Below are 24581 nucleotides of genomic sequence, written 5' to 3' on the forward strand. Positions count from 1 at the left end.
TGGAGGACTTGTGCGCTGCTTTCATGTCTCCTTGTACTCATCTGAAAAACGTCTTTGTGTTAACTTTGAGTTATTTCCTACACTGTGTCTTAAAACTGTACAAATACATAGAGAGTGGGAGGGATCTGGGCAGGGGACAGCCAGATTAGTTACACGTAAATAAAAATGGGTGCTATATCTTGCAGGCAAATAATTCCTACTGAACGTACAGGGAAGTACAGGTGAGTAATTGCTTGATAACCCAGTAATTTATGTAGACATGCAAACAAAGATTGGAATTCCTCAGCACAGAGTCCGAGAGGAACATTTTGCACTCAGTCAAATGAAATATTTAATTGTGTTTTAGAATTTAAGTGGATTACAGAAAATACCTTGTATGCACCATTTCCATACAGCCCTACTGAAATCATTATACCGCCTTTAAAAGCATCAGAGGTAGCAGGTTCATGAATATGAATTTAAATATTCTATTAAGAAAACTTCTTCCCACAAATGAGGGATGAATCCTGTTCTGATCACAATGTGACCCTGTTTTCACACCTTCATGAAACAAGTATTTGGTTCATTTTAAGATTTACAAATGTGGGATTAAATCGAACTCCGGATTAGTCCATCTTCCCCAATCTAGCCAGAAAGCCCATCCATGAATGATAATACCATTCTGTGTTGATGCCAACAAAAGAGTAGAGAAGGCTAGCATGTGTATGAGGACACTTTTTGAGCCACTGCACACCTCTGGAAGCTTCCATGATGCAGTTCTTGTGGAAGGCTGACCTCTTGAATAGGGATGCTGGGGTAGAGTAGTGTAGGATATGTTAAGTAGATAAAGTCTAGAGTTGCAATCACTTTTTTCATCACTGAAAGTCACCCGTTTCAGCTGTGCAATGGGAAGTATATTCACATCACAGGTTTTTGAAATAAATTTAGACTAAAAAGAAATGTCAGTTGCCAATCCAATAGGTATTCCTTCACCTTACATTGCTAAGGAATGTACTCCTTCAGTTTGTCTGTTTAGCACAGCTTCCCCATACAATGTCAAAATATGAAGCTTGTCCTGTTACCGCAAATGAGGGAGGGGTGGTCTGGTATCCAGCAGCAACAAAGTTAAATACCTTTAAGCTCTATGTGTTGCAAGTTACCTCAACAACTGTACTTCAGAGAAGCTTCTAACTTTTGCAGAAAGGCACAGATCAGAAACGGCTTTTCCAAGGGACTGTGTCTTAAGAGAAGAAATGTACATTTCCACTCAAAACCTGCTGAGACAAAAGTGAAAGAATAAGAAAATACTTCATCATTTACTTCTAATAGAAATTTATCATGTGTTGGTGCCATTCAGAGACAGAGGTCTTGATGGTAAAGTTTGTTTTGACTGCACATAGTTTTTTTTCTCTCAAGCAGAATTTGAAACAACACTCTAGTATGCTTAGATGACTTGTTTTAAATTAAAGAAAACAGCAGTAAAGGATTAAATGAGAATCTCTGTAGGAGAACATGGTGTGAGGCCTGTAATAGACCTCAGGCCTCATCGAAATTTGAGAATTATACAGAAGTAAAGCAGATTGCAATAGCAGTATGTTGTGATTTCATTTTACAGAAGGTTAAGCTGTACTTCCTGAAACTTTCCTTTCTCATTGCTCTCTAAAAGACTCTGCTGTTTGTAAATCATCTTAATGGGAAGGACAGATGATGAGAGGGCCTGATTCAGCTTACTTGGGTGTAAGTATGGAAAAAGTCATTAAAGCGTCCAACTCTTACTTTTGTAAAATGCATGAGATGGAAGTAGAGAGCGGCCCAGGCTTCCCAGTACAGACTTTCACATTAAAGAAAACATTTCAACATTTTCTTCTCTGTCACTTGCTAACTCCTTCATGGCCTCCATGGTTTCTAATTATTCTCCGGAGGGAAGCCTTGCAGCCAGCCTATTGGTAGCTGCTAATTAATAAAGAGTTGCCATTTTGAGTGGATGCAGCTATTTTCCGTGTTGCATTTGGTTTGCAGATATAAGGCAACAGTGAAACGTTATTGTGCAAAGCCTTGGATCATTCCCTCCACTCAAGCAGGAAACCAGAGAGCCTAGCTGTGACCATACCATTTATATTAATATTGGACTGATTTATTTCCTTTTCAGATTTTCCTCTTTATAACAGAAAGAAAAGAAGGGGGAAAAAAAACCTCAAACAAAAAATCTGGTAAAGTATATCCAAAGGAGCAGGCATTTAAATGGATAGCCTAAATCCATTTCATTTCCCCACAGACAAATATTTTCCCAAAGTAGCTTAGCTAAAATCTATTATAAGGAACGCCAGAAGAGTTGAAAAGATTTAATTCAGGTTTTATTTTATCCACCAGTGAGCAGGACTTATCACATCAAGCAGAAGAATGTGAGTTTCAGAGTGGGAGCACTTTAGTGACACCTCTGAAACAACTCTCTTTTCAGAAGAATTCTATCAGAATAAATCCCTGTCCCTTGCTCATGTCCCATCCACAGTAAAGCTTAGTATCTTGAGGTTTGAAGATAACTGCAACAACTGATTTTTTTTTTTCCTGCTTTGGCTTTAGGAACTCCTTCATAGATATCCTTCGGGCTATCCTACTCTCCTTGGAAGTGCTCATCGAAGATCAGGAGCTTCAGATAAATGGCTTCATTCTAATTATAGATTGGAGTAACTTCTCCTTCAAGCAAGCCTCCAAGCTTACACCGTCTATCCTCAAACTGGCCATTGAAGGGTTACAGGTAGGTGGAGGGTTATACATGTACCTGCAACTTTTATTCCTGCAGCCAGTGATTTTTGCCTCAGTAGGCACTGGGCAGGCTGAAGGGTGGTGGGAGAAAATAATCCAGAATGCTTTAGTGTCCCATCCGCTTGCAGCATAGATTGATTTTCAGGCATTTAATTTTGACTGTCTTTTGCTTTTATTTCAGCTGTAAATCAGTGTAACCAATATGTGTGTTACTTACTGCAGCATTAAGAAGGAGGGTTAGAGATTTGAGTTTAATCCATCAGAGAATTCAGGGGGATTAATCCAGCAGCATCTGCCTTCTGGAGTATGCAGTGCACATGCAAGCACATCTGTATGCAGAGGGAGGGTGGCAGGAGATGAGAGCAGCTCCCTCAGCAGATGGAAGCGCGCTGTCGTGTTCACACAGATGCATTTGTGTCGGAGGGAAATGAGGAAGAGGGAGGACAGGCTCCCTGTTGTGTCCTCATTCTGACTGCCTTCATTTGTCACACAGGATCCTGCTACATTATGGTTCAGACTGTTCAGGGGCTGCGCATTGACTTGGTGCTTGCGAATAAATAGGAGCGAGCTAAAACTGTGTGCTGTTACGGGGTTAGGTGGAAAGTGAGGACGAGGCAGCTGGGGCTTGATGGGGCAACCTGAGGATGAGGGTAAGCTGTGGTGCTCAGAGAGGACTTCAGTCCTTTCCACTAAAGTCTGAGCCCATCTCTGCTGTTAGACCTGAGATGGATTTTTAGGTTTGAAGTAGTCTGGCACAACCTTATTAATTGTGGGCATTTGACAGAATCCAAGGACTAATTAGGTTGGAAGGACCTGTGGAGATCACCTTGTCCAACCCTCTGCTCAAAGCAGGGCTGACTCAATCTTAGACCAGGTTGCTCAAGGACCACATGTTGCATGTATCTCCATATCTAAAAGGAGAGATTTTATAAGTAATTGTTTTTCCATTTTATTTTTAGTACTTTTCAGGAATCCTGCAGTCATAAATACCTCAGGAATAATCTTCCCTGGTGTGCGTGTATCTTAACTTTAACTCATATAGTAGGAAGAACAATTTGTTCAACTAATTTTTTGACTAACAAATTGTCTACAATTAGATCATGATTATCTCTACTTTATGCTATTATTAAAAAATGAAGTAGAAAAATCTGCCAGCAGTTTTATGCTTGTGTTGCCCTTTGTGGGGAATTTTCGTCTATTCTAACAAATTAGAAAGTCAAGCTGTGCAATTAGTCCCTAGGACAATACTTTATCTTCTCCTGCTGATACTATCACTTCATCTGCCTTCCTTCACAGAATAACATTCTGTGGTTCTAAAAAACCCTCTAGTCAGAAGGAAGATAAAGCCAAGTGACATTCATAAGGAAATCAAATTCCTGCAAGGTGTCCTTGTGCCTGTCCAAAATTTGCATTTCTAACTCTCCGTAAGAGGCCAGTCCAGCCTTCATCCCATCTGATTTCTGGCCATGGCACTGCCAGGTTGTCTGCCTACAGTTTATTTGCAGTTGGCACCAATATGATTCTGGAAGTACCGAAGCCTGGGAGTACTAAAGCTGATCTTATGATTGTGTCATTAGCCTGATGTCCTGTGCTAGGCAATTTAAGGAGGCTGCCTTTCTTGTTGGTGGGTGGCCATTTCATTTCTCATTTAAACTCAAGTTATTGTTGTCTTCTCCATGATACATAGAAATATAACTCTCTCTCTCAAAAGTACAAGTTCCGATAATGTGTACTTTTCCAACCACTGGCAGGCTTGACAAGTTGTAGGAGTTGTGAAAGCTGCACTTCGATTTACCAGGTTTAGATGCAAGTCATTCATGCTTATGAAGCACATATTTAGCAAGCAGTGTTGGTGGATTTTTTTTTAAGGATGGGTTTTTTTGGCTCTCATCGTTGCTGTTGAAGTACCTTCATTAAGATTTTGTTCTATTATTATTATTTTAAAAGAACTACTGCTATCCTAATGTAAAATTTATGTAAAATGTAATTGAAATGCAGGCAAGACCTACATACAGAAAAAGAAGAGTCACAATATGACTTGCATTGGAGGTCACTGAAAGTCAGAAAGTCAGGTTCTACTTTCATGAGATGATGACGTCAGAAAAAAATCGAGATTGTTTTAGTTTCTTGTTATTTCTCACAGCTAAGGCACTGTGCATGTACAGATCCTCAGACTGGCAGATTACGAGGCTATCCCAATCCTCCTTTCTAAGAAGAGATTTTGGGTCATATTAAGTCCTGTGTAAGTCCAGTGAAGTGGGTGGAAGGGAAATAATTCTCTTACAATTTCTAGTGGGGTTGAACCCATATGTTCACATGTTGGTATCTGAGCCAGGAACTTCTAACCTCTCTGTCTGTAATACTAACTTTAATGCGATAGCTGAACTATTCTCCCATACCTTTGTTAAGCTTTCATCTGATTCAGTGTCTCAGACCATTGCTTTCTGAAATATAGAACTGCTAAAAAAATAAACAGTAGTGCATTTAATAATTTAAATTTATGCATTTAGTAATTTTTTTCTTACTTTCAGATTGCTTTAAGCCAATTAATATATTGGCAGTTCATATTTTTGCATTTGTATTCAATTTATTTTTCCCTTAAATTGCTACTGCAGCACATTATCACTAAGTGCAGGGATAAACATTACACAGGTGCATATGTTAATTCATCCTGTGTTGTAAGACCAACACTAGTCATATCTAATAGGCCTGGCAGCAGATATGTTAATTCATCCTGTGTTGTAAGACCAACACTAGTAATATCTAATAGGCTTGGCTGCAGAGATTAATATGTTGCTGTTATATAGGATGCTCAGTTGCAAATACTGTAAAGCCTGTAAATGCTCAGGGAGATGAAGCATGAGTTACATCATCATGTGGCTGAAAACACATTTTGCTCAATACTACTCTTTGTTCTGTTTGGATTTCTGTATATATTGCATCACACAAGATAGCTTATTATAACTCAACAGGGCACCTACTCTGTTTCTCTGTTATGTTATTTAATGACTTAAAAGTAGCCTTATGTCTCCACTTTAAATAACAGTTGTTCAAATGCTAAACAAGTATTTGTATAGTATGGCAATTCTCATTATGCCACAGCAGTGCAGGGACAAATGTTTTCTTAGTCCCTAAACTGTGTCTGATTAATGAGCTCTGTTCTTTTATCACAAGGCAATTGCTACTGTATGCTTTGAGCTCATACCATACTCCCTAGACCTTACCGAACTCTTGAGTTTCAACACATTAAAGAGAACGTTGTCATGTGGATGGAAAGGCAAGGAAAGACATGTGTATAAAGCCAATCTATTTTGCCAAAAACTTGAAGAGTTTTGACTTCTGATCCTTATTCTTTTAATGCGAACAGATTTTCCCCTTCACAGCGTATTTCTCCCCTCTGTTCTCTTTGTGAAGTTATACTTCTCTGTGTGTCATGATGATCTTATAATTATCCTATGATGGTAGAAAAAATTTAATTGTGGCTTAAGTTAACCAGAGGTTGATCTTTTGGCATATGGTATAACAATTTAGAAGCATCACAGCCTAATGGCAAAGGTAAGAAACCCATGTTGTAAACGTGAAGCAAGTAAAACATGTAAAAAAAGGTCACTTCTTAGTATGCAGGATGTTTGCTACTGACCACTGCATTTGAAGACCTCTGATAAACATGGGAATTAGGGCTGAATTGTAAGTGTTACAGTGAAAACAGCCTGGATGAAAAGTGAAGCCCAGACTTTTTTTTTTACTGCTGGTTGGTTTTTGTTCAGAGGATGTAGTTGTTTTGCCTCCAGACAGGACTTTTGATTTTAGGGTGCTCCTAACAATGAGTATAAAGAAACACTCTTTGCTTCTGCTTTATCCAACACCAGAGGTACGTATCAATTTAGAAATTTCCCCAGCTAATAGTGTGAGTTGAAATGCAACAACTTCTCCAACAGCACCCAGAAATATTCCAAAACTTTCAAAATAGCACAAGGTCTGATCTCGCCTGCCATTGCTTTGGTGAAAACAAAGCCAGAAGGCCACTGCCTACCAAGGCCCAGCTGAGTGGCTTATGGCACAAATCAGCAAGCTGGATTCAAAACTGACCTGAAGATAAGTTTGCGCTCCGGTGTACCTAGTACTGCCTTGCATCAAGGCTAACTTGCCCCAAGGCTGTCTCAAGGTACTGAAACAAGTAGTTTGAATGGTTATATCCTGGCCATATTCTTTCTTTCTCTGATAATTCTGTAACATGCAATTGTAATCACATATGTGAGGACAGTGACTCTTAAAAAAAAGCCCTATGCCTACCTTGTGACAATGATGAATCACTGCAGGAGTGATCTTTAGGGTTCAATAGGGCTTTGATTCAAATTTCACGATCATTGCAGCTAATAGTAGTAACAACAGGGAACAACCGAGATCTGCAAACAGGAATTTGTCCCCAGATTTCCATTGGTAATAACCTGACAGAAGTTATGACCAACAATGTCCATTAGGAGACCCATTAAAGTTCTGTTGTTTTTTTTTAAATTATCTTCAGTTTATCATAATTCAGTGAAAATTTCAAACTGGTCTTTTTCTGGGAGGAAAGAGAAATGAAAGGAAATCAATGATGCTGACCTTAGTCAGATAGTGGTACTGATAAAATTCTTCTGAAAAAAACCCCCGATTTTAAAAGAAGGGAAACTTGTATAAGCTTCTCTTAGAAAATTGTTCAATGTACATTTGTCCAGAATAGCTCTGATGCTGAGATCAAGTGAGATAATCAAGCTAACAGGTTTGTTTGGACATTATTGGAGGTTATTCCACTTCAAAATCTGGAATGAGATACCAGATTAGGGAAAACACAGCCTGCTTAGAATTATATGAAGCTCTTTGATCTTTAGTATGAGCAATAGATTTTAAAAGTTAAAATTTTTTTTGGAAATTTCCTCCTACTGTAATTATGTGGGATTGAGAAACTTAATGTCAGTTAAATTATAGCAGCAGATTACTTATCTCTTGACACTATCTTATACAATCAAATATTTTTCATGTTGTGCTTCAGAAAGCAGAGCTAAAATATAAAATATGCTCAAAAGGCGGACTAGAATGTAGAGCTTGAAGGAAAAAAAGCGTAGTCCAATGTTATGGCAAAGACGTAATTTTTTTGTTTGCTTTTCCAAATCTTAGTGAAAAATATGAGCTTTTAGAGTTGAAAAAAGTTTTCCAGTGAAAAACATTTTTTTTCTGGAACAATGTCATGTTTTCAGAAGAGAAGTATTATGGTGAAATATGTTTCAAAAATTCTTTGGAAAAAATCTGGATATATGTTTCTTTCAAAAATTCTCATTGGGAGACTAAAATACTTAATATTCTGTTTCATTATGAGTGGTGAGAAGCACTTAATTTCTGTCTTAATTGTTAGAATTTCTTGCTTTTTCAGAGTTGAAATCAAGCTGAGATAATGGAACACTATTTTGGATCAGCATGACCCGGGTTAATGGGTATGATTGAATCTTTGTTATGGTCAAACTGGGGATCTGAACAGAGCCCAGACAGTCCTCATGCACCTGGAGATTTTGCCAAGCCCTCTACCCTGCAAGCTTGATCTTTCCTTCACAAGCCCGGACCCTGGTGCAAGGAACTGACTCTTCTCTCCTTGCTTAAACACATTTATACTCTGAAACCCAAGGTAGATGTGATCTCTTTGACTTACTTAGTACTGCCAGTTGAACTCTTCATGAGTCATATGAAGGATGCAGGCTATAAGATGCCTTAAATAGGAAGTGTAAGATACAACCAGTCTTTTCACAGAGTTTCTGAACATAATACTTTAAAAGTATTTTTCAAGCTGTTACTTGAAAAATTTAAGTGAGCAAGAATCCACATCATAACAAACTGAAGAACACTTTAAAAAGACTTATTCTAGCCAGCGTTTCTGTAGAAATCTGTAGCGTAGGGAGAAGTCTATCCATGCTATAAATATCCTATGATGCTGTTATGTCTCATCAGGTATTTATAAGAGGTTGAATTAATAGAAAGACAGAGAGCTCTCTGTCATTGCCTAGTGAAGACAGAACAGAACAAATCCTCAGTAATAGAAGCTAAGCAAGTGAAACCATATATAGGCACATGTATACACTTGCTTGGGAAAGGAGAAGTAAAAAACACCTTAGCACCTAGTGTAAAAAGCCCCTCAATGTAGTCTCTAAAGCTGTTTATCTTTGGGAGACTAAATGCAGACTCGAAAGTCACTCATTCATTTGTTCGGCTGCTTCTTAGTCTTTCAGGCTGAAAATCTGAAAAGCAAAAATCAGCAGAGAGCTGAGGCCAGTTGCTGGTGTAGTATAACTGGCTGAGTCTCTGTGCACATCTGCAGAGTAATGCTGATTTATGGTAGCTGAGAATTGGTCCCTCTTTCCCTTCCCTGTTAGAAAGAAACCTACTTGAAAGCAGACTGTTTTTTCTTTTTTTTTTATGTCCAGAATTTAAAGACTAGCAAAAAATTAAGGAAATATTTAATTTTGGATTTTGTTCAAAAGTGTTGTCATTACCTTTCCCAGAATAGGGCAATCAAAGAAAAGGAGATATTCTATGCTGGATCTTGTTCAAAAGTGTTGTCATTACCTTTCCCAGAATAGGGCAATCAAAGAAAAGGAGATATTCTATGCTGGATCCTTGAGGATGGGTAAGTGTTTTTTTTAGTAGTGGCCTAACAGAGGACAGGCAATTTCCTCAGAACATAAAAGCAGGATGCTCCTGTATCATAATCACAGTGTGTTGATACGTCCAAAAGGCATGTTGTAGTTTCCCAAACTAGAGTCCCTGCTAATAACTCTAGAAGACCTGCTAATAACTCAAGCTTATGTTCACAGAGGCAAGATTAGTTATATAAACATGGGTTTCCCTACAGAGGGGGACAAATCTGGTCTGTGAAGAAAATAGAGAAATTCTCCCAGTAAGAATGATTTAACTGTTTCTGTAAAGAGACAGCTTCAAGATCTAACGACATTCAGCACCTGGAAAACAGCTACAGGTCAGAATTTAACAGATGCTGTAAGACACAATGGGCTGTCCCAGACATCTGTAGCAAAAAATCTTTCTTGATTTCAAGTCCACTATTTGTATGAAATGTAAGTTTGCGTATTTACACAGATACTTGAATGAAACCACTTCCAATATATGCAAGTAAAAAGCATACCAATTTTTTTCCATTAAATGCTGTCTCAGAAGTTCCCAATCTGTTCTTTAGTTATTTTTTCCTCAATATTAGAATGTGCTTCATGTTAGAAACCTGTGTTAAACTGCTGAACGTGAAGTCACTGCTAATGGTGAGCACTTAGTATCCATTGAAAGAAGGTCAGTTTGAATCATTCCAGAAATGCTCATACTATCTGTCTCCAACAGCTGTTGTGATATGTAGAGTGAGTACTCTCTGAGCTGTCAGTAAGGGTGCCTTTGAAATTTTAGGAGATGAGAAAAGGGATTGACTCATTATATATAAAATAAAGGTAGATAAACAGACGTTGCTCTCTGCAAGAGAAGGCCTATGCTTATTGTGTGCCTATCATCACTAGGGAGTTGACTGCAACATGGAAAAAGAAGAGCATAGTAGGCTGTAGCCTCACATTTGTCACTTGAAATCTGAATTAACTGCTTAGTAGAATTGATCAGCCCAGCCATGTTTGCCTGTTGGAGGCTTTGGGGCTTTTGGCTGTGAGTAAAGGATAAGCTGCAATGTAGACAGCCCGAGAGGCTGGATATATGAAGTAGAAAGTCTTTTTTCAATGCCAGTTATTACATTTTAGTAAAGGTCTTATCGAGTTGCTGATAAGAGTTAGACAGGAAGAAAATAGTCTTTCAGCCCCGGCAAGGAAATGGGAAAATTTATTGCAGTAAGTCTTCTTAGAACAGAAAGGAGCTGTTTCTTACTGGTAGCTAGTAAAAAGGCAGCTAGAGCTAACACCAGCCATCTTCTAACCTTCCCACCAACATATGCATATTAGCTCATGTATCTTGAACCTTTCTTGCTCTCATAAAATCTGAACGTGGCCAAATGTACTTGCATTAAGGTACATTATTCCTGTCCTCAGTAATTTCATAGAATTTCAGGAGTCATACATCTGTAATAAGTGTTTAACTTCTTTTACAATCCCAAAAGCCTTTTCCTTTTTAGCATGGAAACTGAGTGAAAGGTTCCTGAAGAGGGTGTTTACTACAGATACCTTCTTGCTATGAGAAATATATAAATCAATTATGCAAAAATATAGAAGGGAATGCATGTACAAGACTAGACCAGAAAGATACAGTAGTGACAATTCAGTGAGAGCTATGTGACAACAGTGGTGGAATGGGTATTATTTTGTTTGAGATGTGGAGTGGTGATGGAAGTACATGTGGGTAGGGAGATGGAGGCAGTCAGAGCAAGAGGAGGAGTGACAATATGACCGTACACCATGATGTATGGCATGGATTATCCCCTGAGCACAGGTAGGTAAGGATTTTGCTTTCTTTAGGAGGCGATTCATGCTGGAGCCTCACTAACAACTGCAGGACTGAAATCCATGTCCCCTGGGGAAACAGCTTTGGCAGCGTAAGATCAGTTGTCCCCTCACACCTCCATCTCGCAGTCCCCTTTTCAGCACATGCCCTCAAGGATGTGCTGCATCAGTGGAGCTGGGTCCCTGACTGCTGCCATGCAAGAGCTAGCAGCTCGGCTTGTGTGGATGCAGGAGAGGGCTCGCCAGGACTCTGTGTTCCCACTGTCCACTCTGCTGCTCCAGGCAAGGTAATAATTTATGCTCCAAGTTTTTAACAAAGAGCTGCAGACAGTAACATTTTACAATACTGCAGAAAGGCAATGATTTTGAGAAACATTTGCCTGCTTGTTGTTTGACTCCTATTATGCGCAGAAAACCAGGAATTTTCTACCACGCATAAAAATTCTCTTTAAAGCCTCATCTATTATTATTATGTTCTCCTAAACAAAGCAACTTGTAAATTCCTCAATACTTTGTATAGTCATACATATTTGTATGGTCAATATGTGTATGGTCAATATGGCCAAAAGAGACTACAATAGTTTCATTAAGTTTGAGGTGAAGTCCTAACTGATGTGAATGGGACTTTTGCCATTTCCTTCATGGAGGGTGTAATTCCACCCCTATTACACCACGGCAGGAAGTGATTTTCCACTTCATAAGAGTTTTCCAGGCTTGTGGAAAATGTCCCTCAATATTTGAGCATTTTTTGGAAATTTTGCACATCAATTAGAACTTTTTGTCTAGTGATTTTGAAGCACTCTGTTTTGTTCTCAAACATTTTTATGTCTCTACTTAACTGTGTAGAGCTTAACACTTGAAACAAGCATTCCTGAATAGCAGGGGCTCCTTGATGCAAAAATGTCAACCTGAAACATCTCAGACTTTGCAGTCTTCCAAAGAAAGATGAAAATATTGAGTGAAAAATTCATTCTACTTCCTTCTCCCCTCCTCTCTAACCCTTGCCTCCCACTAAGCTTTGATTTTGACAAATAGGCATTTTTTGAGGAAAAAAGCATTTCAGTGGAAATTTCTCCTGTAGCTGTACTGGCCTGTAATTCAAGCCTTCCTACGATTCTTTCAGGATGTGTTTTGCATTCCTTTCTGGTAGACACATATTAGACTATTGAATGTGCATTCTGCTTTTCACTCTTAGCACACTCCCACTGTTTCAAACTGTTTGCAGTAGAACCAGTTTAAAGCACGGCCAAAGTGTAATAAAAATAATTTCCACTTATGAGAAGCCTTTCTGATCAACTCCAATCTACATGCAATGAAAATACAGCTAAAAAAAAAAGCATAGCTAACACAAATACAATTACAATGCAAATATTCTTCAAATAGCACATACACTTAGAATGTCATCAAATTGACAGTTTTTCAGAATAAAGGCAGAAGCATGACTATATACGTGATGAGCAAAATACTTGATCGCTGTTTAAGAATTACAGAAGATAACTGCAGAACTTTCAATAAACTGAAAATAGAATTCAAGCTTGCCTAGGCTTATAGGGTAATATAAATCTTATTCTTTTATTTTCAAAGAGAATTTAGAAGCAGCTTTGAATTAGTAGAAATGTGCTCAGTAGTGCATGTGCTCAGTAGCGCATGTGCTTGACGTCTGGAAGAGAAGGTTTCTGGTGGGTTAGTGGGAATGCTCATGTAAATGGACATCTGCAGTAGTTACAAAGTGTCCTACTCTTAACTTCTGTGTGAAGTTTCATGAAGACTCCTACTGGCAATCCTAACTTTATTAGGTTTCATTAACAAATACAGAGAACCTGAATTTAAAAGTTTCTCAGGAAATAACGTCTTCTCAGTATAGCACAGACAGTATTTACCTCCTTGTGATGGTCCTTTCATTTATCAAATCATTTGATATAATTTATGAAACTTATTGCTAAGTGTGAGGAAAGCTGCGAGGGGACAGTCCTAAAGAGATAAGGATTCCTGAATCTGTACTGTAACTTAAATTAATGAATTGGTACAGATAAAGGTTTGGACTTAATTAATCAATGTGAGTGAGCTTTCTGCTAACATTGGAGACAATATCTGCTACTATGTCTCTCTGAAAAAAAATTTAATTATCTTACTATGCAAAAAAATTAACCCTCTGTATTTTCAGACAAATCCTAAACTTTTTTAATTAAAAAGAGAACGTGTGCACTCATAAACAACCGGGCAAACCTTGCTTTCTGTTGGTGGCCACTGTCTTTGCTTAAGTTCAGTCAACAATCACTGCACCATGGAGACTGTCTGTAGTCATTTAGCATCATGTGTAGAAAAGCCACTTGGACAACCAGACTGACAAAGGACTAAGGAAGAAATCAGCCAAGCTGCAGTCCCAGTCAGATACTGCATCAGAATTTCTTCAATTAAGCTTTTCTACAAAAAGTCAACATTTTCTAAAAGAAGCCCACAACTTTTCACACAGAAATAAATAAATAGTTTGGCCAGAAAAGCTGCCTCTTGTTGAAACTGAGAGAAACTCAGTTTCTCTGCAAGTTTCTGGCTTAAGCTTATAGTGTATCACCCCACATATTCCTACCCAGTCCCTGCCATGGATATGTGGTAATCTAATAACAATTTCCACACAAAGCAGAACTACTGCAAATACTAGATCAGTTTAGCCATAGCCATCAGATCAGCTAGCCATTATTTAGCTTTTTCCATTTCCCTCCCTCCCTGCTTTTTCTCTACCTTTGTTATTGCTTTCTCCTCTAAATATAAAAAGATAAATAAAGCTGTGAGGTAAACCAGGTGTGCAAGGTGTGCATTTTGTGGTGCTGAGCCTACATGGCTAACAGCATTAGGTATTCAAACACACCAAATATAATTAACTATTCAAGAAATTTCCCCCTTCCAATTTGTTATACATGCCTGAGTGAATGTTAATGGGGTCACATAGCTCTTTGAACTGCTGCTGACAGAACAGTAAAGAGTTCCTGTGGTTTTCAAGAAACAGCACAATATAATTTTGCTTGCTTTGCAAGGGCATTTCTTAATGATATCATTATACCCTCTAAATTCCTAGTCCACTCTCAGAAACTCACAACACTTCAAATGACAAGTTACCTTCTCTTCTCCCTGGGAGAATTGAATCTCAATTATAATTTATAATGTGTTACTTACTCAGTGAATATTCTTTTCCTGTGCCTCTGAGAGGTGCCAGCTATGGTATTTTAATGATGCACCCCTGTTTTATAGCCTCTCTCTTCTAAAACTGGAACAACAACATTGAAAGGGCTAGACCTCTTATCCAGTTTGCTGAGTAAGGAAGGCAAATAAATTCCATTTAAACTGTCTTAAAAGACAATGAAAATAACTTAAATTTGTCTCTGTTCCAGAGGCAACTTATGCCTGAACAGTAGTGCTGGAGAATGAATAAATAACCTTACAGGCAAATTCCTGCCATCTGTGATAAAATCCATTCAAATGTTTGAAGTGTTTTACTTTGACTGCTTACACCATTTTCAGGTTGTTTGTTTTGCAAAGATATTCTAGGCAAATTAGCTCAGGAATGTTTGTTAACAAAATAAGTGAATGTTACTATTAGCTTGAGTAAATTTATGTGGTATCTAACTCTAAGGATTGCCCAGCTTTGTGTGTATATAGGAAAAACAAGAAAAAAAAGCAACTCTTTGTAGTAGTGCATTCCTTTTCTTTGAAGCTAATGCAGAAAGTACATCTGTAGAATTCCAGGTTTAGACAAGAAAAAAAAAAAATCAGGAAAAAATCTTGCATGCTTACAGGAGATTTTGCAAATTAGTCTTCTGATGATTTTTTTTAATTGGAAATTTTACATAGTACAAATTCTGTAATAATATCAGAGTGTGATTCTTAGAAATTTGCTTTTAACAGAAGAGTGCTTTGTTGGGCAGACACATTGTTGAAAATAAATACCTGACTTAAACATACTTCCATGCAGTTAGTTGTCAGGCTGCAGTTTTCCCTGAGCAGCAGTATCTCAGATACTGGCTCTGCACAACATGCCCTGGACCAGTCAGTAAGTATCCATGCCACTGGCATGAACAGAGGAAGTGATCAAGAATTTCAGCACAGTGAATCCTCAAATATGCCACCAGCATTACTAACATGACTGTGGTAACAAAAATCAATGTCTCCCTCATTTCATCTGTTTGGGAGGTTGTGTCCAAGCCCAGAGAGAAACTTCATGCCACCTCTCCCCAGACCCTGGAGGCTGCGTTTTCGAGGCAGACCTCTTTGAATCTGGGCTGGTTGGGACACCAAAAGAAGATGTGGAAAAACTCCTGGCAGGAACATCTGACTAAAGATGAAACATCTGTTGATTTTTGTGTGTATTGCATCCTTTTGAGAAACCTGCCACCTCAGTAGGGACAGCCTTGGAAGATGTGACAGGTGAAGACTTTGAACCTTTCTGATTTCTTTACCATTCAGCTGCTGTCACATGTGAAGAAGATCTTGCATCCTTTAAACATTTCAAAATACTGTTTGTACATGCTAAATGCAACAAACCACCAGCTTTAAAATGATTTATCTTTTTCTTTTTATCTACCTTTCTGCCCTGAGTAATAAGCTCACTTTCCCCCCTGCATTTCTCCAATAGCTAATGCACAGCAGAGTTTTACAAGCTGAAGTATTGTTACACTGCCATGATGGGAGGTTTTATGAAGCAGAACAGCTAGTGGCATATCTTTTTTTCTTCTTTTTTGTTCAGCGTCAGAATTATGTAAATGAGCTCAGCAGCAACACATCAAACATTGATAAGCTTCCTGTCAGGAGGTAGCACTGGAAGGATATTTGCAGTAGTTTGCTTTGCTAAATACATGAGAAAACATGCCATTTCACTTTTTCTTTTGTTGCCACGTCTCCCACGTTCTTGGTGTTCTGCCCCTTCTCAGAAATTTCTGCCTGAACTTCAAGGCACTGTCTCTTCAGAGATTTTCTATCTACAGTAAGCAAAGCTCAGATGGTATTTAATACTTTCACTACCTTTAAAAGCTTTAAAAGGGTTGCAATGTGTGGAGGGGTAGAAGGAATGGTCATTTTTTCATACTATACATTTTTCCAGGACTTGTGTACTACCAGCACATGCTGAGATGCTACAGGAATGCAATAGAATTGGTGTTCCAAAAAATCCATTCATTTTCACCTGCAGCAAAAGATTTAAAAAAATTATGACAAAAGTTAAATAAGACTGGAGTTGGCCTTTAAAATACAACTGTCTGTATATTTTTATATCCTGGGGTTGCAGGCAGGGGAGCAATAAACCAATTGGGGCTTGTGAGACCATAACAATTCCAAGTGGGGTGTGACCCCCACAGAAGTCCAGTTGTTGATGGTGTGTTTAAAATCTAGATCCAGCAGAAGCAAAGCTTTGGACAAGAATTCATGGCAAATCCCCTCTCTGTGGTCTTGATTTTAGCAGTGGGGTTGTACTAACTGAAGTCTGGGAACGATTGCTCTGAAAAACTAAAGGAGCATAGGGCTGATGATACTTTGCCACTGTCACTAGTTGCACCTGTGACTAGTCACTAGTACAAGGATGAGGAGGTAGCAAATAAAGCTACCAGGAACAAGGTTTAGAACAAATGAAAGGAGGCAGCTCTTCCCATACTGCGCTGTAGACCTGAAAGTTCTTGGCTCAAATGGTATGTGGATGCCACATGACGTTAAGAGACACTGGACAGGTTAATGCAAGAGAAATCCAGCAAGGGTGACTAAGGAGACAGGAATCACATCTGACTCTAAAAGCTGAGAATAACTGAAGGCTGAGAGCATGTCGGGTGAAGACATGCTTACCTGTTCCTCTTCTTCCCTCGGCAGCTGTGTAGGGCAACTGGTCTGGAGAGAGGATACAGGGCCAGATGAGTCTTTGGTCTGGCTTGCATGGCTGCCTTCTGCTCCAGAAGCAGCGAAATTTGCATCTGTCCTCAGTGATTCCTTCAAGTACTGCCTCGTCACGGTAACAGTTATAAAATGTTTCCAAGAGTTCAGAGACACTAAGCAGAAGTACTCTGGAATTTTCCCCTGGGATGCAACCAATGTCAGCATGGTGGACTGTGGTGGTGGCCCAGGGGCAGCCTTTGGCACTGCAGGACTGGGCTCTCCTCTTGTCTGTGCAACTCAGGGGTGTCAGGAGGTGCATTACTGGTTTATATTGAAATACGTAAAACCAGATCAGTACTGACCCTTATGAGTATTGATTAAGCCCATCATACAGAAACTACCGTTTGCTCAGTCTGTCGCTCTGTTAGTGATGTTGCTGGCACAGCAGTGTATACATTTTTCCTTCAAACTTCAGTTTATTTCCACTTTCTACCATGAGGGAGGGATTTACAAATATTGTCTTCTGAGTTTCCTAAGTGAGTAAAGATCTGATTCTGCTCAATATGCTTAAAATGAGCAAAAAACAAATGACCATCTCTCTCTGATCTCCCCCAAAAGAGGGAAAAAACACATCCCAGAATGAAATAAAAATGTCTGAGCCAATGCAGTGTAAGGTAACAGGAAATCATTGGATATATACTGCCCACCCGCTCTGAGCTACATGTTTCATTTTGAAACAAATCTGTACTTGGAGGAATCAGTAATTATTTCCATTTATTTTCTGCTTCAGTGATATGTAAAGCTGCAGTTTTGATATGGCTTGCCAAATGCCTCCGTTGATTTACATAAAAGGTTCACAGGAGGCAGAAATATTTGCCTGAAGGATAAAAATAAACATATTCAAGCAAACAAGATGCTAGTTAAAATGTAGTAAATTCTGAAATTTAGTGGAAAGCTGATAGTATTTCTCCCTGTGCTTATCTAAGCGTGACCACAGCAGAGCTTGGTGGATCAAAAGCACGGAGCGTTCAGTCATTCCCACTCATCCATCACCTGCTCCTAAACGGCACTGTTGCTATCCTGGTGGCCTCATTTGCAGAGAAAAGCATGAAGGTCTGGTGGGTGGCTGGTCCAACCAGGGTGGGTGGGGGTAGGAGCTGCTGAGCTGAAGGTCTAACTCTCCTCTCGTAATACTGAAGGGAGCACTGCTGATGGGAAGGGCAGACAGGAAGGAACCCCAAAGCCTTTTCCTCCACCCTCTTGAGCGCCCCCCCTCCCCCCATCCTGGGGCCAGATGAAGCCGTGACCGTGATCATGAGATGAAATTTGGACTGTGGCACTATTACTCCAGTGTCCCACGGAGCGCCTGAAGCACAGGAAGAGCAAAAGGCCCCTAAATTCCGCAGCTGTGCTCTGGCAGAAAACCACGCAGTCTTTCCCAGTGCTTTTCAGCTTCTTTGCAGGAGTCCTGCACAAACCACAGGACTCAAAAGGGAGAGAGTTTCATCCAAACCCCTGCTGCTGCCGCTGCACTCCACCTGGCTCTTTTTGAGGTGCTCACGGAAACCTCACAGCAGGTCTTCTCCTCCAGGTGGGCAAGACACTATCAGTCAGGGCAGCTGCTCCATAGTATTGTTACAGTCTTCCTCTGAAAACATCAAAAAACCCCACACTCCTTCTCACTTTTATCTCCCTAGTGTCATGATTTTTTTTTTTTTTTTAAATAGACATGTAAATACAAACAGAAAATGTAAGACTCTTTCTTTGCATTTGCAGTCTAGGTTTTGAGTCTCTGATGTGCATTCAGTTAATGTCTTCAAAATTTTGTCTGCTGCCGTAAAGGCTGGAACCATTTTCTTCCCATTTTAATGAAAACCAAGCTTTAATGCAATATCACAGGAATAGCAGCTCAGGGAGTCTTTGAAAATCACAGGATTGGTTGCCAGTTCTGCTTCTGTATCTCCACAGAATAGGAGGTTTACATATGCCCTCACTCCTTTGCAGGGCCCACTTGTGACCTGGCTGCTGTTGCTGGCCTTACAGAAGAGACAGCTGCGCTGGATATGGTTGTGATGGCAATGGGATGGTTAGGTTGGATGGAGGAGGAGAGATGGATGGAGAGGTACAACCTCTCAGCCAAATGGCACATAGCTTCTGTTGCATTAAGCAAGGTTTTGTGAGCAGCTCCCAACAAATCCCTCCTCAACAAGTCCACATCTAAGTGTTTTCCATGGAAATACTGTTTATTTGCAGCTAAAATGGTTCATTAATAAAGACCACCTCCCTCCTCCTTTGGATGCCGTCAAAAGATTTCTTTGTGGTGTACAAGATGTACAGAGACCTTCATTGCTTACTTTTGCACAGTGACAATGTGGGGTGGGTTTTTTGCGTAGCGAAGGGTTGATATTTAAGAAATCATATTCTTCCTCTTCAGACCAGAGTAACAAGGCTTACCTTGAGGATGAAGTGCTATGTTGCCATTTGCTCCCACCAGCACTGCAGAATCAAGCCAAAAAGGAGATAGAAAGCTTGATTTTACTGCCACTTGCACACCCAGTGAAATCCCATGAAGTGGGGATGAGTGAGAAGGGGAAAGCCTGGCATTATTGCTGATTCCAGGCTTTAGCTGGAAAAAAAACCCTCATGTTGTCCCTTGTAAAACGGGGAGTTTGATTTGGAGAGCGTAAATTCAGAAAATTGTTCCAGTGATATTAGAGAGCCCTTAACCTAGCTGTTGGAAGACCAGTTCAGACCACAAAACAGGTCTCTATTGAGTGATATGTGCTGTCAACCGCTACAGCATCTTACCTAGAAGTGCAGTAGATCTTCCACCATCTGAGCTATGCTAGTGAATGGTTGAAGGCTTTCTTGAAAATGTGTGCTGTCCCTAGCTGCATTTACTGGGCAGCTTGCAACAATGACTTGGGGAAAATTCAGTGGCTTTTGCTAAGCAGTAGTCTGAATCAGAGTTCCACCTCGCTTAATTCCGTCCTTTAAAGCTCCACATGACTGAAAACAAGGACTCCTACTCGTCCAGTTCCACTCAGCAGCTTTTCAAACTCACACCGTACTTTTACTGCTGTAAGTTCCCTTGTACCCTGGTTTTTGTTCACGTTTTTAACACTGGCAGAAGTGTGATTAAGGTAAATTAACATGTACAATTTTCAAGGAAACACATGTGTTCCGGTACTGGAACAAGCAGGTTTTAAATAGGAAAAAGTCTAAATGAGGCACCTTACAGGGTTTTGTTATCCAGGTTGTCCTAGTGCCTCCTCACCCAGCTATTTTTTTCATAAAAATGGATTAATAAAGAATATTGATGCATAGCTGTATCTTCACAGTGTCTTGTAGGAATTAGTGCACTATAAATGGAGGAGAATGAAGTGTCTTTTTCAAAGCTGAAAACAGGGCTAATAAAGTGATTAATGAAATAACCTCCTGCATTTTGACTGCAATGAGATATCTCAATGGGAAAAAAATGGTTCAGTGAGAATGAAGCAAATAACACTCCACCCTCCCTGAGAAAGGAAGAACTGATAAGCACCACAGAGGTAACACCCCTGGTACAAGTGCAAAGGAAAAAAAATTGTTCGGATTTGGTGGAAAGAGACTGTGTGTCATCAAGGGTTGGTAGTGAGTTTGTTTTGTACTCTGCCTTATATTCAACCCATGATGATTTTAAAGATTCCTGCAAAACAAGAGAAATTTTTGCTGATGCAGCAGTCTGTCAGCAGGCAGCTGGGCTTCAGGGCACTCAGTCAATGGTACTGCAATTATTTACAAAGGTCAGATCAAGTCGCCTCTAATTCTTTGGAGCTTAATCCCTTTTCATGTCCCCCACCTTCCTTTCAAATACAGGGCTAAAGAGGGAGATAAAGGTAAAACTTCTCTCTTTGGGGTTAATCTCTTTGCCAAACAGAGGTAAGGAGGCAGGGGGAAGAGGAAAAAAATTAAATTTTCTCTGGTTTTATTTTCAAAATCCTATAAGCGAAGTTCCAGATCTAATTGCAGAGTAAAATTAAGGAAACAAAGGCCTAAATACATCTTTTTTTCCTGAAATAGATCTTACCTTTTTTTGTTCTTTGCATCCTTTCAAAGTACTTTTCTGGGAACCCCAGCCTGTATCTTGGTTTTAGAAATCCCTGCAAGAGGCAGGAGCTGGGTCTTTCCCTCTGGGGGGAGTGGTGAGGGAGGAGGTGCTGTGGTGGAGAAAGGTGGGCTCAGACAGCCATGGCAGCTCATTGCAGTGGGTGCGGATGTTGGCAGATGATTCAAGCAAAGGTGATGGGTCCAGAGATGTAGAGCTGAGCAGCCACCTCTGTTGGGAGATCAGAGTTTGGGTGTCCTGACCATGGAGCAGTGAAGGGTGACAGCAGAGAGCCTGGGACGGAAGATCAGGGAAGTTGGAGGGTTTGGGCAGAAGGAGGTTTGGAGTGGGAGGTTCGAAGAATTGAGGAGATTTGGAGTTGGGGTGCTCTGGATGGCTTTTTGGGGCAAAGAGGGTGGGTTGTCTGGTATGCACTGTGAAGTTTTGGGAAGGTCTCATCTGAGATGGATATGTGGAATTAGAAATAACCATGAATGGGGTTTTTGAAGTGATAAGAACTGTGGGCTGTGGTGCAGTTGGAGAAGGGACAAGGTATCTCCAAGGCTGTCAGACCAAAAGGGATGGAGAAAGTTTAACAGGTTGTGTGGGGATAGCTATGGGGCATCACTCAGGTATTCTTGCGTTGATCCTGGTTTGGGATGGGGAGCACAAAGGTCTACTATACCACCCTATATCCTTCAGCAAAGGAACCTGCCTTTTTCCATACCACCAGGGCCACCAGGGCCTGTCAGGTGGCCTGCAAGAAGCCTGCAAGTGCAATTAAGCATTTAGTCAGCTTTAATAATTCATAATACTACACAAGGTCTTTACCTACATCTTGTTGATAGGCCTAAATATGGAAAGTAGCATTTTTTAAAAGAGGGGGGCTTAGCCTCCCTTTTTCACTCTCACAGTTATCATGTGAAGCTAAAAGGATCTTATCACTACATCCAAAAGAAAATACTAGCAGTATTTTAGGTAGGTAGAATCCATTTGAATAGTCAGATCTTTTCTTCTCACTCCCCAGAGCTTGTTCTGGCAAGAATGCTTAGCACCAGCTGGCCTTGGTCTCTCCTGGGAGTGTCTTCCTATTACCAAAAGCTTGCAGGACTGTATTTTACTGAATCATCATTTTTTCAGTACAGTTTGTTTGTATTCATACATGACAGTTCTTTTAAAAAAAAAGTCAGGCTATGATTTTGAGTTAGCTAGTTGGAGTCGAAAGCAGTGTCAGTTCCAGAGCAAGTTCTGAGGATAACTGTGTGCATGCCTCTGCTGCAGTACCCTGCTCTCCGTCAGTCAGCCTCTTACAGTTAAAAAGCCCACAACTTTGTAAGCCACTTATTTAACATAATGTAGACACTAAGGAACTGATATTTCTTTATATTTTCCCTTTTGCTTACTGAGATTGAAAGGATTCCCCTTTTGAAGCCTCAAACCCCACAATAATTGGCCGTATATGCTTCTCTATTCCTACGTTATTAGTTTTCCTCACCTCCTGGTCCCGAGCCTTCTCCAGGTGGTGGTAACAAATAGGTTAAAACTTTAATCTGACATATGTTTATTGTAGCTGCAGCTATAAAAAATAGCAACAGTGTACTGGTTCATAGTTTAATCAATACACTTAGCACTTTATCTACCTTTGGATTTTATAAATTGAATTGTCAATACTCTGGTGGAGGTACATTTCTTAAAGTTCATCAGAAGATTTGAAGCCATGAGTGGCTATTTTAACCTAGATCTAGACTTTACAATTTGCGTTACAAACAAGTACTGTATTTATTTTGCTTCTCATACCCTCCAACTCAAACCTCTAAAGTCCTTCCCTACTCCCTCTCTCCTCCCTCCCTTCTTCTCTCCCTCCCAGCAGTACTCACTGCAGGGGTCCTTAACAGGGAGATACAAAATGAGTTTAAAACCTACACACATACCCCAGACTGTAGAAAAGATGGTCACCACATAGGCTTGTGAAGCTTTGACATGCCTTACAACACTGGAGAGCAATCACATTTTCCATGTTGTGGTTTAATAGTGTGAAGGGTAAAAAGCAAGATCCATTTTGCAGTCTTGGTCCTGCTGCAGTAGCCCTACATTGCAAATCGAGTATTAATCTCCTGTGCATTTCTAAATCTTCCCACATGACTCATGAAATGACACTATAGCAGTAGTCACCTTCCTGACAGCAGTAATTGAGCTACAGACACCAGTCTGTTTAGATGTTTTTATAAATACAGGCAGGTATACATATATATGCATATACGTAAGGTGATGGTGGCTCAATGGAGGTCTCTTCCAGTATTGATGTCTTGCTGCAGCTCCAGTGAGCTCTTCACAGACCTCTGTGTTACTGGTATTGCTGCGTGACTGCCAGGAGGTATGGATCAGCCCCCCATTTCATGCTCACCAGGAGCTCAAGGCCCTGTGGGGTCTGCTATCATTTGAAAGTGTCACATCCTCACAAATACACTGATGCATTTTTGTCATAGCAATATTTGCATAGACATTATGGGAAAAATTATGCAATGAGGAATCTCCTGTGCAGGCAAGGTTTTACTCATGGCCTTACAGGCCTTCTGTTTGTCATCAACTGTATAAGGGTTTTTTTTCCCAGCTGAATAAAGTTCTAATTTTGGGACCAAACCTGTGACCATTTCTTTGTATGTATGTGTGTTTGTTTAGTAGAGGTCTTACTTTAATAAGAATTGCAAGATTTTGCCTTCTGAAGAAGAAGCAGAGTGGAAATTTTACAATAGACTTTACAATAAATTTACCTAAATCTCTCAGATACATTTTTGGCATAGCTACCATTATTTAAATTGAATCACAGCTTTACAATTTTACATATATTGGAACTATAAATAATATGTACCCAACTTTCTTCAGGCCATTTCCCACCTGTTTTCATTTCAAAAGTTACATATACTTCATAGCACTTCATATTTCAAGCAGTTCTTTTTTACTTTGAATATAGATAAGATGCCCTATAGGGAAGGAGGCAAGATACTTTAATTCATGAGCTATATTTTGCAATAGATGCAGAAATATGACATAGAAACTTCCTATTTTTTAGTTCAGAAAATTAAGGGTCATTTTCTCTTGGGTCATTTTCTTCCATCCACTAGCTTAAAGATTTTGTATCCATTTGAATTTTGCCAACAGCAAGATCTTACCAGTAAATGTACCACTTACACGAATTCCCAGAACTGACAACAAGGGCAAATCTTTTGCTGACTTCAGGACCAAGAATTTCAGCCTAGTGAGTCATTTTGAACTATTTGTTCTTTTCAGAGTTTGCAGTTACAGGGTATTGGACACAAAAGTGGGAATCCAGAAAACTTCTGCTACCATGTTTTTGAACTGCAGATACTCATTTATAATTTCATTGGATAAGTCATTTAGTACAGAAAAGACGAGTATTTTGCATCACTGAAGCT

General features: G+C 39.7%; 1 protein-coding gene across 3 annotated transcripts in view; it reads left to right on the plus strand.

Moving 5' to 3' along the window:
- CLVS1 (clavesin 1) overlaps positions 1 to 24581 on the plus strand; it is a 107889-nt gene that overhangs the window by 37563 nt on the left and 45745 nt on the right. For all 3 annotated transcript variants that reach the window (XM_069779418.1, XM_069779417.1, XM_069779416.1), the window contains one exon: positions 2560 to 2734. In XM_069779418.1, coding sequence (XP_069635519.1) covers positions 2560 to 2734 — 175 coding nt within the window. The remainder of the gene's footprint in view (positions 1 to 2559; positions 2735 to 24581) is intronic.

The sequence above is a fragment of the Haliaeetus albicilla genome, chromosome 3, assembly GCF_947461875.1.
Source record: "Haliaeetus albicilla chromosome 3, bHalAlb1.1, whole genome shotgun sequence".
NCBI lineage: Eukaryota > Metazoa > Chordata > Aves > Accipitriformes > Accipitridae > Haliaeetus > Haliaeetus albicilla.